Raw genomic sequence first — 15,392 nt, forward strand, 5'->3', positions numbered from 1 at the left:
ACACTGCTCATGGGGCAGCCATTCATGGAAGACATCCAAGTCGAAGGTAATCCTGGGGCAAAGTCCTCCCTCCAGCAGGCTCCTGCCTTGCTCCCTTCAAAAAGGGCCACACTGGGGTGAAGGTTGGCTGGGCTGGCAGTGGGACACTGTCTGGTGTGGTGATGGGTGGCTTGTGCTTTGTTTCCTGTAGTTCCCGGTGCATTTCTGCATTGGGTGGCACGTCTCCGGTGCTGCCTGGGAGGATCTTGCTGGAAGGCTGCTTGCTCCATGTCACCCCTCCTTCAGGAGGGAGGGCACAGAAAGAGTGGTGGCAGTAGCTGGCTTGGTTTCAGTGACCCCATGGCCTTTTGTGTGACTCTGAGTCATGCTTGTTCTTTCAGTGCTTGAGTTTTGCACCCTCTGTTAACTTTTTAGAACCTCTTCTAGCTAAAACATGGCATCTAGTTCTACTGGAGCTCAGCAGTGATAATAGCAAAAGCTGTTGCCTTATGCTTTGTCCTTTCAGAAAAGAGACACATGGCCTAATTTTTAGTGCCTTTGTCCAAGCTAGAACAGAAGGACTGAAGTCTCCCAGTTTGTCAAGTTCAGTCTTTGATTTGGGTCCTTTTACCTGTAGGAAAACAAACCTAGATTTTGTTTATGAACTTCAAAGGATTTATTACAACTGGAGCAAGAAAAGCAGTTCCAGAAGACGATGGAAATTACAGAAGCTGTTGAGGTTGGAAAGGACCTCTGGAGATCACCTAGTCCACCTACCCAGCTCAAAGGAGGCTCAGCTAGAGCAAGACTGTGACCAGTCAGGTTAAATGTCTCCAAGGTTGGATATGTCCAAGGGTGGAGATTCCACAACCTCTCTGGGCAACCTATGCCAGTGTTTTGAAACTGCCTTTATTGTTACTGCACTTACAGCCAGCTCATGATCAAAACCACAGGCTTGATTTGGCTTGAAAGTAGATTGGATTTGGAACTCAGCAGGTGCATCTGTGGGTTTTCTGGATGATGATGTGGTCTTCAGGCCAAGCTGGGGGGGAGAGGGCACGGAAATAGTCCATCTTGCCCTTAGGCTGAAGTTAGTGCTCATTGGACTGTGGAAAGCCCTCAGGACCAAAGGATCCATCTCAGAGGGCCATGATCTCAGCTGTGGGACAGTACAGAAATGTCCTCAGGCTCCATGGGGCTTTGCCATGCTGCAGTGGCTGAAGGTTGGCCAGAGGAGTGGTTTAATTCATGGTGAATAAAAAGAGGACAGATCTCTGGATCAGGAGGCTGCAGGTACCTTCCTGGTGCAGTCTTGCAGCCTCACAGCTTGCTGCTTTGTCTTCCCGCAGGAGTTTGAGCAAGACGCCTTTGATTTCCAGCAGAAAGTAGAAGACATCGACCGGCGGCTGGGCAGTATTTTCATCCAGGCTTTTGATGATGCCTCGGACTTGGAGCACGCCTTCAAGGTTTGTTTGTCACATCCCATCTGTTTTGTAGAAGGGAAATCAGGGCACCTATGATTTGCCTCAGTGTGAATCACACAGAGGAGGCTAGGCAGTGCTGTAGCTACAGGCACACAGGGCTGGTGTTTGCTGATGGGAATAGACAACGGGACAACGAGACTCGTAGCTTTTCAGCTGGTCTTGGTTAGCGATGCTCATGCTTGTGGGTCCCTTGCAAACTGTCAAGCCATGGAGCTGGCAGCAGTGTGTTTGCTGAAAGCTTTGGGAGTATTTCTGCTCTTCCCATTAAGACATAAACAGAATAGACCTTTGTTCAGTTTTACAAAGGGTAGTCAAAGAAATTATTAAAATCAGGCTTTCGGATGCCAGGAGTTTCACTTGTGTGTCTGTCTGTGAGCTGGAGGAAATGATGATTTTTCTAGGATTTTCTGGTTAGAACTGTGGTTAAAAGCGATGCGACTATTGTTAATATCAATTTGTTAATATTGTTAATACATGGATGTATTTTAATTTTGGAAACTCAGGTTTTCTAGAAACAAGGCAGTTTTGTTTACCAATTAATGTGTCTTGCAGAAAAAGTAAATGGTATTTTCTGAAAAATTTCAATATAAGTGTTTGTAGAAAAGACTGTAGAAAGTGTTAGTATTTCTCTTTCTAAGGTTTTTGAAAAAATAGCAAGTTTTGAAGAATTTGGAGAGTAACAGTTGGAATATTGTTCACCCACAGAGAAAGTATGAGCATCTCTGTAACAAAGAGAGGGACTACTTGGAAAAGCAGGGTAAAAGAAAGAAATTTCCCTTTTCCAAAGTTCCCATCAGTGCAGACATCTGGGCTAGTGAGGAAGATGAAGCATCTGGGCTAGTGAAGAAGAGCCCAGTGGGGCTCTCTGCAGAAGTTGGGTTTGTGAATTTTTTCCCCTTTCTTTCCCTCCTTCTTCACCTCCACAGTTGCTGGACATGTTCGGGAGCCTTTTGGAACGACCACTAATTGCTGCAGATGCTGCTGACAAATACTCTGTCCTCATCAGCATGTTCAACAGTGCCTTGGACCATGCTAGGCTGATCTATTCCAGGCACATTCAGGCAGAGCTGGAGCTCGGTGGGTGGCATGTGCTGAGTAAAATTGATTTTACAGGAAATTGGATTTAGATTAATTTTGCGGGGAAAACAATTTGCCTTTTCTAAGGAAACCAAAACTTCCCAAATTGCAAATGTTTTCGGCCTCTATAGCTGCTGGTGGAAATGGAAATGCCTGGGAAAGCTCTGTTCTTAGTATTTAAGCCAATAATCTGTTGCGGGGGGGGAAATATTCTTTTTTAAACATGTATACGTGATATGTGATTGGTCACTTCAGACAGATGCTAAGCTTTTCCCCCAGAAAGGCTATGACAAGGGGTTTCTCTCCACACTTGTGTGCTGCCTCAATGTGCCCTCCCCAGGATCCCCCCCTGTGTACAAGAACATACCACTGGTAGCTGGGGCGCTGGGCTGGGCTCAGGAGCTGCGAGCACGAATCCAGGTGCCATTTGGTCACTTCAGACACATCCCACATCTGTGCATGTCTGTCCAGCTAAGTTGCTTTATGAAATGGAAATGCCTGGGAAAGCTCTGTTCTTAGTATTAAAGCAAATAATCTGTTGTGGGGGAAAATATTATTTTTTAAATGTGTATACGTGATACGTGATTGGGAATGAAGACACATGCTAAGCTTTTCCCCCAGCAAGGCTATCACAAGGGGTTTCTCTCCACACTTGTGTGCTGCCTCGAACATCCCATGGGACTTGCAAACCCACTCATGTGCTCCGCAATATGAATTTATTGCATTTCCCTTGTAATGCTGTAAATGCAAAGTATGCAAGTGGGACTTTGTAACCAAGAGTTTAACCAGCCTTTTCCAGGTTTATTATTTCTCACGAATATTGGCACTGGATGAATGGGTAGACTCGTGTCAGATTATGAGGATTAGAGTGTGTCTTTTTGAAGAGCAACTTGTTTACTTGCCTCAGAAAGACTGTACTGGAACCAGGCAAGTCCATAAGAGGCAGCACTGCTGGAACCAGTGCAGGTTAACAAAGGGAATGGAGAGATTAATGGAGGATGAATCCATCATTTGCTGTGAATTTGGGAGATGTTGTTCTGTGGGTGTGAGATAAGATGGTCAGAACTAGCTCCTGGTCAGAAATCCCTATCTCAGTGTTTGCAGGGAGCAAGGAATGCATCCCAGGTAAAGGATGCCTCTCTATCAGGTCTGTTTCTAATATATGCCAGGCTTCTGCTTTGATCTAAGGTCCTTATTCAAGGTCCTTAGGCACTAGGAGACTTGCCCTGGTCACAGACCTACATCAGTGTAGCAGATGTTGGGTTTTAGGAAGGAAGTTGGGAAATCAGAGCAATTTTGTGCAGATGCATTTCTGTTGGTGTGTCTTTGGGGTTACAAGTGGAGTGTTCAATCAAATGCTGTTTAAATGTGCCCTCCCCAGGATCCCCCCCTGTGCACAAGAACATGCCACCAGTAGCTGGAGCGCTGGGCTGGGCTCAGGAGCTGCGAGCACGAATCCAGGTGCCATTTGGTCACTTCAGACACATCCCACATCTGTGCGTGTCTGTTCCAGCTAAGTTGCTTTATGACCATCTTGATATCTTTTCTCTAATCAATCTGATTGTCTTTCTGTGTTGAACATTATCCAATGGTTATAGCTGAAATAATTCTTAGTCAAAGAGGTGTAAAGTGATTTCACTGGTGCTATTCAGCTTCCCTGCGATCATTTTTCTTTAAGAAACTCATTAATTGGATTTGTTTTGAAGTGGTTAAGAGGCACAGTGGGATAGTACATAGGCTATTCAGCTTTCAGACATAGTCCTAGGTTGCAATTGAAAGAGGTATTGGAACCTTTCCCACTACAGTCCCACTCAGCATGTTCTCCAGGACATCCCTGGGAGCAGCCCAACCCTCAGCTGCAAGCCCCAGTTCTGGCATTATCCAAGCTGTGAATGGCAGAGAGGTCTGGACTTGACTCATCTAAGATGGATTGATGGAGCTTAACTTCCAGGTTGGTGAACAGATGAGGACTTCTCTAGGCACTGACAGAAGACAACTTTCTCAGCATTAGACAAAGGAGCACTCTCCCAAGATCAAGGGAAGAAACTAATGCTGGAATACTTATCACCTGAATGCTTGTTGTTATGGGTGGTCTTGGAGAAGTGTGGCCCCACACTTTGCAGCTGCCATGTCTCATGGCACCATATGAGACAGCATTTAAGAGCCTTGTAAGCAGAGCAGTGTTGGACTTAGGACAACTGAAGGTGTATTCTGCAGCAGTAAAGACATCAGTGCAGTGAAACAAGCTCTTGGACTGTTCCCAGCACAGAGCCCAAGTTACCATGCCTGGTATGAATCTGAATGGCAAATTTGTAAACCATGAAGAAGGACCCAGATCTGCATTTTGCATTGATTTTCTTTCCTCCGTTTAGAGCAGTTAATAACATGCCCTGCAACGGGGCTGATGTGATGCTCGTTCCTACGTGCAACTTGAAAGGGAGAAAGGGATTAAAAAGGAAAAATTAAGATGGTTTTGCTGGGGTTTGCTTAGAGGACTTGTTTACTTCCAGAAGGTTTGATCAGCACTTGCCCAGTGGTGACTGTTCAGGCACTCCCTTTGCTAGCTTTTGTTTAAGTTAATACAGGTTTTGTCAAAATGTCCTCCAAAATCAACAACCATTTTCAGGAAAACTTGGATATTGTAGATGAAACAGTGGGGAAAAGATGGCCTGATAGGAATTACTCTGGCTGGCTGCCTCCCTGGGTTCGGAGGCAGTTGTACAGCCCAGGCAGCGTGGCCAGGGTTCTGCCTCCCACGCTCTGGGATGCCTTTGCTCTTCACTGCCCCTATGGTTTGAGGGGCGCAAGTTTGGCACTGCAGAGAGCTGCATCTACCAGAAGCCACATGCTGCTTCCTTCTGAGCCTCTTTGATCTTAGAAAGTGCTGGCTGATAAGCAGAGATTGCCATGCTTTGTGCGAATACGGAGTGTGAAACTGGAAGGCTTAGGTATGTTAAAGAGACCAGTATTCCTCCAGCAGCACTGAGCCCTTCTTCTCCCCCCAGGATGTGGTTCCCATTTTGCAGGTTGCCATGCAAACACCCGAGAGAGCGCACTGGGGCTTGGATAGCCTTTGTGCAGTGAAATGATTTTTAGGTGATGTGGTGGGGGTGAAATCCAAGGTCCCCACTCAGAGTCTGCCTGCAGACTGGTGGGTGATCTTGGGAAGGGGTAAATACAGACTACAGCCTCACAGAGCTAAATGTAATGCTGAGCTTGTCTGTTGTGCTACCAGCTGCTTGGACTCTGCTGAAGGAAGAAGGGTGATAGAGAAGTATGAAGAAATGATCCAGCTGCTCAACAGGTAAGTGGTGGCTGAGGCAAGGCTGTAACTGTATGAAGAAACATTCTCCTCCTCTAAGCCACCTTCCAGCACACTTGCCAGCTCCGGGCCTGGGAATGTCTCTTTCTAAGCCAGAGGGAATTTTCTGGTGGGAGAGCAGGAATCCTGTTGCTATATACCACAGTCTTTCTGTGGTGTCTCAAAAAGAGAAGTTTGCATGGGAAGAAATGCTGTACAGCCTAGCAGAAACGTTAGAAAGAGCTTCTGTTGGGTGTAGAAGCTGTTGTGGTAGAAAACCTGGGCTGACCAGAAGTCTCAATCCATTTGTGCCCATTCACAGAGTGTATTTACAGTGGCTGTAATGTGTATATTCCACAATTTGGAGTGGGATTCATTGCCCCAGACTTAGTATGTTAATGTTTGGTAAATCTGAACTGGTTGCTCTGGGCTTTCCCTTGGGAAGAGCTACCTCCCCAGGAAGGAGATGTCTCTGCAGGGCCTGCTTTCTGTCAGCAACGAAGGGAGCCGAGACATCTGGCTGCTGGGTACCGAAGTGGAGTTGGAGGGAGCTCTGTTCCTCATTACCAAAACAAAGGCTGAGTAATGCCTTGTTCTGCTGGCTTGGTAGCTACATGGTGGATGTTGGGGTTTCTTTTGTTCTGGTTTTTTTTTCCCTGGCAGGTATCAGGAAAAGCTCTATGTAGGCTGGTCCCAGACAGTCTCTGAAAAATCACAGTACAACCTCACTCAACCGCTCATCCATCGAGATCCAGAAACCAAACTGATCACAGTCAATTTTGATCCCCAGGTAAAAACTGCTGCCATTTAACTTTCCTGCCTGCCTGTGGGCATGTCCCCAAGCTGTGTGCCCCACTGTGCATGGGAGGTCTGGTGGGATTGGTACTAGATCTGTTCTGCTGAGGTCTATGGAGCTCCTTCTGTGGTGGGTAGTATGAATTTACCATCCTCTTTGTGGGGTCTATGTCCTGGGAAAATATCAGGATTACAGTTTAAGCAGAGCAAATTCTAGTTAAAGCCAGTGGCAGAAAGTCCCTGAGCAGCCAGATGTTTAACTGGTGTGAGCATCTCCGGACCAGATTTGATACTGGTGTGGGGAGTGTTGGGGCATCATCTACAGAGGTGGGTTCGTGTTATGTGTACCTGAAATCTGAGCTTCCTGAAAGGGTATAAAAATTCCAGGAAAGGTTTGTTTTGTTACTTCAATGTTGTGGCTGTTGGATTTCCTTTATTGCAGTGCATGAGGCTTACTTCAGATTTAAGATCTTTTCTCTGTCTCCCTAGAGCTCCCCTAAAGCCTGTTTCCAGCACAGGAAGGATTTAGCATCCACCTCATCCTAAGCAGAAGCAGGGGTCCAAGCCAGCAGTGTGCACAGATGGACTTAAATCTTCTGGGGCCTGGTGGGAGCCAGGGTCTGTCAATTGTAAAAGGGCCATTTGCTGGGGAGGTTCTGAATCTCAGGGGCCTGGGAAACGCTGGCATCAAAAACTTCCTCTGTTCCCTGGGACATGCTGCTCTTAAAGGAAAGTGTTTAGGTTTTAGAGCTCATTCAAGCTTTGCCCTCGGTCAAAGGATTTGTCTATGTCCTTGGAAGCTCCTCGCTAAGGGAGGAGCCAAATGGCCCCAGGGGATGTTTTCAACCTTTCACCCTGGTGACAGGATTTGGAGCCTGTGATGTGCTGAGCATGCCTGTTCTCAGCTCCAGTCTTTGAGTGCTTCTGCACTCCTCTTCTCAGCTTTCCATACTGAGGACTGCCTGATGTCCTCAAGTGCCTGCTTAGCAGCCCTTCATGCCCTCCAGAAGAGGTAGGAGCACCTCATGTTGCCTAGAGGGAAGATGTATTTGCAACCCTTCGGCATGGAAGACTGCCAGAGCTCACCTTCCATGGAAGAAAGGGAAAGAGGGGAAGACACCCTTGACCCCATGCTGTGGATGTCCCAGACATTCCAGTGCAAAGAAGGGAGGGGAGCTTGGTTCTATCTTGTTTGCCCTCTTGCTCCCTCAGTCCTCTGGTTTAACCTTTCCTCCCACCCCATCCTCCTCCTTCCACCTTTCCAGAGTGCCCCCTACACCCTTCTTCAGCCCTTCTTTCTTTCCTCTTCTTGTCATTGAGTTCATTGTCACTTTAGTATTGTAGATGCTCAGAGTGTGTTATGACTTATTTTCCTGACTTGCATTGCATGTTCCTCCCCTTTGCTGTCCCTGCAAAGGGAGCATGATTCCAGGTGCCTTGGTCAGTTCTGCTGGATGTTGGATTTTGGCTAATATCAGGCAGTGGTGGAGAGGTTTCACTAACCCCTGTCTGTCACCCAGGGCAGTGACAAAGGCTCCTGGCCATGCGGTCCCCGTGCTTGTGGCTTCACCTGCTTCTGTTCATACTTGGAGCTTTCCAGTTTTCCTATCAAAAATAGGGGCAGGGAACTGGGACCAGAGGGCATGAATGGGATGAGATCAGAGAGAGATTTCTTCCCCACATCTTTACAGGAAGGGATGATACAATCTGCCAGCCTAAGGGGAGGGTGATTTTTAGGGTAAGCTCAGCTGCAGCCAGGAGTGGTCCTGCCTCACCCCTGCCATTGCCCATACAACGTACCGAACTTCTGTCACCCTGCCAATATGTGCAGTTCCAGGAGCATTTTACATCTCACTAGCCACTAAACTAAGCAAATATTTTTAGTCTTAGAAGTGATACATCGCACTGGAAGACCTAGCTGCTACCTTTGTTACAGGGACTCATTTATACTTGGGTTTATAATTTAATAATCCCTCTCAGTCTGGTCCCATCACAACTCAAACACGTACTGCCACTGAGTGCTTTTAGTTGAGCTGGGAGAAGTGTGCAGCAGAAATCTTTGGTGGAAGGTAATCACAGGAGGATTTGAGTCACTGAGTTTGGGGCCATATTTTTTAATTATTTTTTTTTTATGCCAGTCAGCCCAGCAAACCAACAGAACTGGGGCCTTATTATCTTTCACTTAGATAATTGCTAAGCTCTGCTTGCAAGCACGGTATTGCTGAAAGACTCTATTGATGAGGATAGCTGAGAGGACCAGAGATCATCATGGCTTTTAGAGGCTGCCTAGAGTTTGCTGGCTGTGTAGTGAACAGAGCTGTCTGTCTTTGGTTGGGAGGAAAACCAGAGGCAAAGATCAATGAGAGACAGATGGTACGGACTAGGAGGTGTCCAGGCCCTTTTCAGAGCATGCTGTTTTGTGAATAAAACAGCAGGAAACCCCTAAGATGCTCAGAATTGATTGGAGAGTGTCTGCTAGGTAAATGGGGAGGATTGTCTCATGTTCAGCTCTCTGCCTTGTTTCTCCAGCTGGTTTCGGTGCTGAAGGAGGTGAGCTACCTGTCTAGCAGCCAGATGGGAGCCATCCCACTGACAGCAGCAGAAATCTATTCCTCCAAGGAATCATACCGACAGATGGTGGCCAACTTGGAGCTGATGGTGAACAGATACAACAAGGTCCTGAAGACAGTCCTGGAGGTTGAATACCCTCTAATACAGGGGCAGCTGCAGGGTATTGACTTGAAGCTGAAAGAGGCAGAAGAAACACTGAACTGGAAGACGGAAGGTGAGCTAACTCTGTGTTAGGGGGAAAGAGTGTACGCTTGGGTCTCAACAGATTCCCCCGTGTGCCCAACCTCCATCAGCCGGTTCTCAACTGCAGTTCCCAGCAGGGCAGGGGACTCTTCAGCAGAGCCAGCACTGGGGAGATGAAGGGCAGCCCACAACTTGCCTGCTCCTTTCCACGTTCCCCTCATCTGCTGGGGTTGTGGACAAGATCCTGCTCCCTTCAGGTTCAGCCTGGGCTTTTGGGGAGGAGAGGCTGCCCTGTAAGCAGTGCCACCAAGGAGATGGCAAGTCTTGGGTTTACAGGAGCTGGCAAGGCTGGGGTTGAAGCGTCTGCTCACTGCCTGTGCTGGCCTCCCTGTGGCAGCCCAAGTGACCCATTGTGTGGCTGTGTGCCTGTGTCCCCGAGGCACTGCTTTCTCACCCAGTTGTGCAAGGTTTGGGAACCCTTGGCCCAGTCATCTGGTGCTGGGATGGACTTGTCCCAGTGAGAGCCAGGACCACCTTGTTATCTTTTCCAGAAGGATGAAATACTGCAGCTATAGGTGGGTTTTGTGCACTGTGACTTTGGGATGATTTAACCAGTGTTCTTGCTTGATCAGTTTTAACTGCAAAGCACAGCGGAGGAAGACAATTTGTTTCCTCTTGGTGAAAGCAAACTGCTCACAGGTGGAATATATATTTCTGTCATCAAGCTTGTGGTATGCACAGGAACAAGTGTCCTCCCTTGGGAACATGCAAAGCAGAAGTCATGCTGAAAAACTCTTTCTCCATTGCACAGTAAAGATGAAAGGATTTTCCTGCAGATGAATCCTAAGTTCCCTGCATCTAAATGCAGCCCTCAGTGGTATCCGGGGCTGGCGCAGCCTGTGTGTTAGGGCTATGGGTCCCTGCTCTAGTGATGGTGGCAGCGACACTCAGCCTGATTTACTCATCCTCCCCATGCTGCTCTCTCTGGTAGCAGTCAGTGGGAGATCAAACCTGGGTAGAGGGAAGTGGGAACTGTCAGACATCCCCACAGTGGTGGTACTCCTGGCTGAAAGCACAGACTGTGGCTGTCCATACCATGGCTTGTTGGGGTAGGAGGGAGCTAGAAGTGGCTCTGTTGGTCAAGGTGGTAAGTCTTATGTGTTAATGATGGGTGAGAAATACATGAGACCACAGGGAAATAGTCAGAGGCTGGCCTTAAGGAGGGTGCACAAGAGCTCAGCCTAGCAACTCTGAAAACAAATAGTCAATCATCTCATTTTTTACCAGGTGTCTGGGATCACATCTCCATGGTGATGTATGGTGTACATGACCTCGAACAGAGGATACAGAAAGCCAAAAACAATGTTGAGGAGATCCAGACCATCGTGCAGTCATGGGTGTCGCCCATATTTGAGAGGAAAGATTGTAAAAGAGAATCACTGCTAAGCCTAGAGGACTGTCAGGACCGTCTGGAAAGGCGTTACAGCCTTGTCAGAGAGTCAGGGCAGAGGATTCATTTGCTGGTGAAGGTGAGGGGGGACCTTCCCCGGGCATTTGTTGGCTTTTCATAGGCTCTGTGTGTCTCTCTGGTCTGGTGAAAATGCCAGAACTGTTTCACCTTAAAATTAACTCCCTTAACTCATTTGAAAATCTTCCCCAGTGTTAATTAATGATAGCTTTGATGAGTAGCTGGTATGGCTGTGTGGTGGGGGGCTACTGGCTGGGCACCGCTGGGCACCCAGTTCAGAGCAGGAACAGGAGCAGCTACAGCCCAGTGAAGGAGCCTGGCTCCCAGTCCTGGCTGTTGTGGAGCCACTAGAGGGGAGCCGTGCATCAGGCTTTGGGATCCTGCTCAGAGGAAAAATCCCCCTCCGAAATATTAACCTGAAAAAACAGAGAGGCAGCTGGTTGTGACTGACCTTTCTGTTTCAGACTCTTGTCCCTCTGTGGGAACAGGAGGTGACGCTGACAGTCCAGGATGAAGCTGAGTGACAGGAGAATAGCTGTCCGGAACCTCAGTGCTTTCCAGTGGCTTTGTCAGAGCTTAGAGTCCTCTTTGCAGGCCAGGAGAAAGCCCAAAGCTCTGCTCCTAACCTGCCTGCAGCAAGGTGTTAATGCATGTCAGGGGCGACACCTTGGCCTGCAGGGAGATGGATTTTAGATCCAGCCCTCTCCTGAGGGTCACCATCTGGCCTTGGACTCTGGAGAGAACGAGCTGACCCTCTCTGGGACACTGAGTTCTTGTTGCTCACCTTACCTTGCTATCTGCAGCCAGCCCTGGACCTCTAACCCCCTTCTCTGCACACTGAAACCATGGTGAAGATTATACTATGCTCATGTTGTTCTGCTGCCACAACTGTAACAGGCTCAGCCACCTCCAGCTACCACCCAAAAGACCAGGGTACTTGCTACATTGGCCAAGGAGAATATGGGGTTGTTGTCATGGCAGGAGGGCTGGCACCACTGGTGTGGTGGCACTGCCAATGCTGCTCACAGGGGCAGGACCAACTGCAAAGCAGCATGAAGCTCCTGGGGAGGGAAAGGCACCGTGGCTCAAAATGGGGTGTCCCCATGCCTCTGTCCTGTTGTACTGGTCAAACCTGGAAGAGCAGCAGCAGAGGGGCCAAGAGCTGGTCTGCTGGGCTTCCCTTGGTAGTTCAAGTCTTCCTGGGGGCAGGTGAGTCTCGAGGCTGCTGAGAGAAGCACAGTGAGGGTTTGGGTACGTGCACCGACAGGCGAAGGCAGGACAGCTAGATGCTGGCTTTCATTGCTCTTTCACCAGGATGAGGCCTCTGGAGTAAAGGCTCAGTAAAACACTAGTAACAAGGGGACATTATCAAATATAAGGCCAGGGAATGATGAAGAGAGGGGGTGCTTTCAGATAGGCATTCCCACAGAGTTCATTCCTATGAAGTTCCCCTTTTCTCATGTCAGCAAAACGCAGCTGGGGTGAGACTGCAAGGGGCCAGAGCCCTGGCTTGCTCTGTTGAGACTTTAAGCACCCAGCTATCACGTGTCAAGTTGGGGAGCAGCAACTTTGGGTTGACTCGAGCCCAACTGGCAATGCTGCTCTCATGCGTGCCAAGCTGCCATGTCAGCGCTGGGAATGGCACCCTCTCCTGTGCCCCCATACATGAAACGCTGCCAACGTTGACCCCCCAGCAACAGACAGTGTGTGTTGATTTCTGCTCACTGCAAGCTGGACCTTTATTTTGCAACTGTGCCTGTGTTAAGAGACCCTGGCAGGCTTAGGAGAAGGACCACTCAGAGGGGGCAGGGGACAGGATCACAGCACAGCCTGGGAGGCTGCTGGAAGGTGCAGGGAGTGGGTACGCAGCCTGGCCTTGTTGGGATGGAAAGACTAAACCCAGGAAGTGTCTTGAGTCCTGTGTTCAGTTTTGGGCCCCTCACTACAGGAAAGACATTGGGGTGCTGGACCGTGTCCAGAGAAGGGCAAGTTGGTAAGGGGCCTGGAGCACAAGTCTTATGAGGAGCAGCTGAGGGAGCTGGGGCTGTTTAGCTTAGAGAAGAGGAGGCTGAGGGGAGACCTTATCGCTCTTTACAACTACCTGAAGGGGGGTTGTAGTGAGGTGGGTGCTGGTCTCTTGTGTCAGGTGGCTGGAGATAGGACGAGAGGAAATGGCCTCAAGTTGCGGCAAGGGTGATTTAGGTTAGATATCAGGAAAAAATTTATTTACTGAGAGGGTTGTCAGGCATTGGAACAGGCTGCCCAGGAAAGTGGTGGAGTCACCATCCCTGGAGGTATTCAAAAAGTGCGTAGACAGGGTACTCCAGAACATGGTTTAGTGGGTGTGGATGATGGTTGAACTCGATGATCTTGAAGGTCTTTTCCAACCTAAATGATTTTGTGGTTCTATAGGATGGGTCCCTCCTATGACCCAGAAAACCCTGAATTTCCTGACTGGGAACTTCCCTGGAGGAAGGGATCACAATAAGCTGAGCCGGAAGGTTGTTAGCCAAACCTTTGTCTTCTGATCCCAATCTTTATGTGTTTTCACGTGGTTTATTTAAAAACCATTTCTTGGATTTAAAAGTTCTCTGGTCTTGAGATAACCATTTGTAGGACAGAGGTGTAAGCAGTCCACTTTGAAGGGCTCATCCACTCAAGGTAACATTAGGCAGACCACCAGGGCTGGGTCTTCATGCATTGGGATGAGACTTTGAGACCCCTGAGTGCTCCCTGCCCCAGATGTGCAAAGCACCCTTGAGCCCTGTGGCCTCAGAGAAGAGGGAGGAGAACATGTCGTAGAGCTGCTGAGCCTCTTCTGCACTCCATTTTTACCTTGCAATTATTTTGAGTTGTTTTAGACAACAAAGCAGCCCTTGACAGAAGGAGCAAATTGTGGCCATGCCACTAGCAGCAACATCCCTCCATGAGGCTGGTACCCATGTGCTTACTGGCATCAGTCCTTAGCTGTGGGCAGGTCTCTTGTGGGACAGACTCAGTCCCACTGTATTTGAAGGCATCTTCTTTTTCTTCCAGGAAAACCAGAGCCTTTTACTTGCAGACCCAGCATCTGATATCTGGAAGGCCTATGTGGATTATGTGGATGAGATAGTCCTGGACGGATTCTTCGCTGCCATTGAGTGCTCGCTCAAGTACCTCCTGGAGAACACAGGTGACTGCTGGTTCCTCTCCCCTGGTTGTGATGGTTGCTTCAGTCTCACCAAAGGGAGGTTTCTGTTTTGTGCTCTCCCTCATGTCTAAGAGTTGCTCTCTTCTTCCTGGCTTTCTGCTGTGCCTCTTGCACTGTCTACAGCAAGTGCTATGAGAGCTTTCAGACAGGGTGGGTGACTCCATCCCCCAGTCACTGGAGCAAAGCATTGCTCAGGGGAAAGGATAGAGACAACTATGCACCATTTGCAGGGATTAACGGACAGACAAAATTGAGGTGTCATCCCAAGTCTGTGCTTGGGCATCAGCCATCTCCCACCCTCACATGCACAAAGCATCAAGGTGATGCAATTTTTCATTTGTGGGGCGTCTCAAGAGCTGGTTCTGCTGATGAAAGGCATGAAAGAAAAACCTGAGCATTAGTCCAGTGAAGAGATGAGATAGGTTCAGGAGTCACTAAATCAGACCTCCTGGCTAAGGCCACCATAGAGGCTCATTCACACTGTTGAGAGTAACTTGTGTCCAGCTAAATCACATCTCCAGGAATGCTTCCCTCCTGGATGTGGAGGCACACTGAATTGGAGAATTGCATCCAGTTCTTCACCATCTTGTTAAAAACATGCACATAATTTCACATTTGCATTTGGCTTCAGTTTCCAGTTGCTGCTTTTTTTTCGTGCCTTTCTCCACTAAATGAAAGAGCCTCTTGGTTCCTGTTGTTTTTCTCCTCTGCAAGTACTTATGTGCTGTAATTGTTCAGCTCTCAGACTCCCTTTTGATTAGCTAAAGAGCCTAGTCTCTTTAAGGCTTTCCTCCACAGCAAATTTTCTGGTCTTTAATTCACGTGTGTCTCATCTGTTCTCTAGTATCTCCTGTGCGTACCAGAACATCAGCTAGTTTGCCAGCATCCCCTCCATCTTGTGTGCAGACACAATGTCACTGGACCCAGTGAGTAGGTGTCTGTGATCACACCTGCCTGGTGTCCCTGTGGGGCATGTGTGCATCTTGTGGTGGGATGTTAGTGGTGGCTCAAGATCACTTTTCTCCCCTTGAAAAAGATCTTGGCATCTCTGTTCTTCCCTACCAGATCCCAAGGCAGGGCTCGCTCCCCTGTTTGAGGTGCAGCTGGATTTGGTGATCCCAGATTTGATATTTCATCCCTCCTTGGACCCTGGCACAAATGATGGCTTCTATGACATGGTGGAAAGTCTTCTCAATGACATCTACCGGATCTCATCACTGGTGCCCAGGCTGGCCGAGCACAGTGGCTTCCCCCACTACCAGGTCCGTGGCTGTGGAGCTCCCTCATGCTATGTGGCAGTGAGGAGGTACCATGCTGCTCCTGCATCGCTGCGCTCTCTTCTCC

At 48.5% G+C, this 15,392-nt stretch overlaps 1 protein-coding gene across 1 annotated transcript in view; it reads left to right on the forward strand.

The window, feature by feature from the left end:
• Positions 1-15,392, forward strand: part of DNAH9 (dynein axonemal heavy chain 9) — a 209,030-nt gene that overhangs the window by 14,597 nt on the left and 179,041 nt on the right. The window contains exons 8-16 of the mRNA XM_049812524.1: positions 1,329-1,445; positions 2,390-2,540; positions 3,922-4,036; positions 5,776-5,844; positions 6,505-6,631; positions 9,166-9,421; positions 10,678-10,919; positions 13,895-14,030; positions 15,114-15,310. Coding sequence (XP_049668481.1) covers positions 1,329-1,445; positions 2,390-2,540; positions 3,922-4,036; positions 5,776-5,844; positions 6,505-6,631; positions 9,166-9,421; positions 10,678-10,919; positions 13,895-14,030; positions 15,114-15,310 — 1,410 coding nt within the window. The remainder of the gene's footprint in view (positions 1-1,328; positions 1,446-2,389; positions 2,541-3,921; positions 4,037-5,775; positions 5,845-6,504; positions 6,632-9,165; positions 9,422-10,677; positions 10,920-13,894; positions 14,031-15,113; positions 15,311-15,392) is intronic.

The sequence above is a fragment of the Accipiter gentilis genome, chromosome 10 (genome assembly GCF_929443795.1).
Source record: "Accipiter gentilis chromosome 10, bAccGen1.1, whole genome shotgun sequence".
NCBI classification, from domain to species: Eukaryota; Metazoa; Chordata; class Aves; order Accipitriformes; family Accipitridae; genus Astur; species Astur gentilis.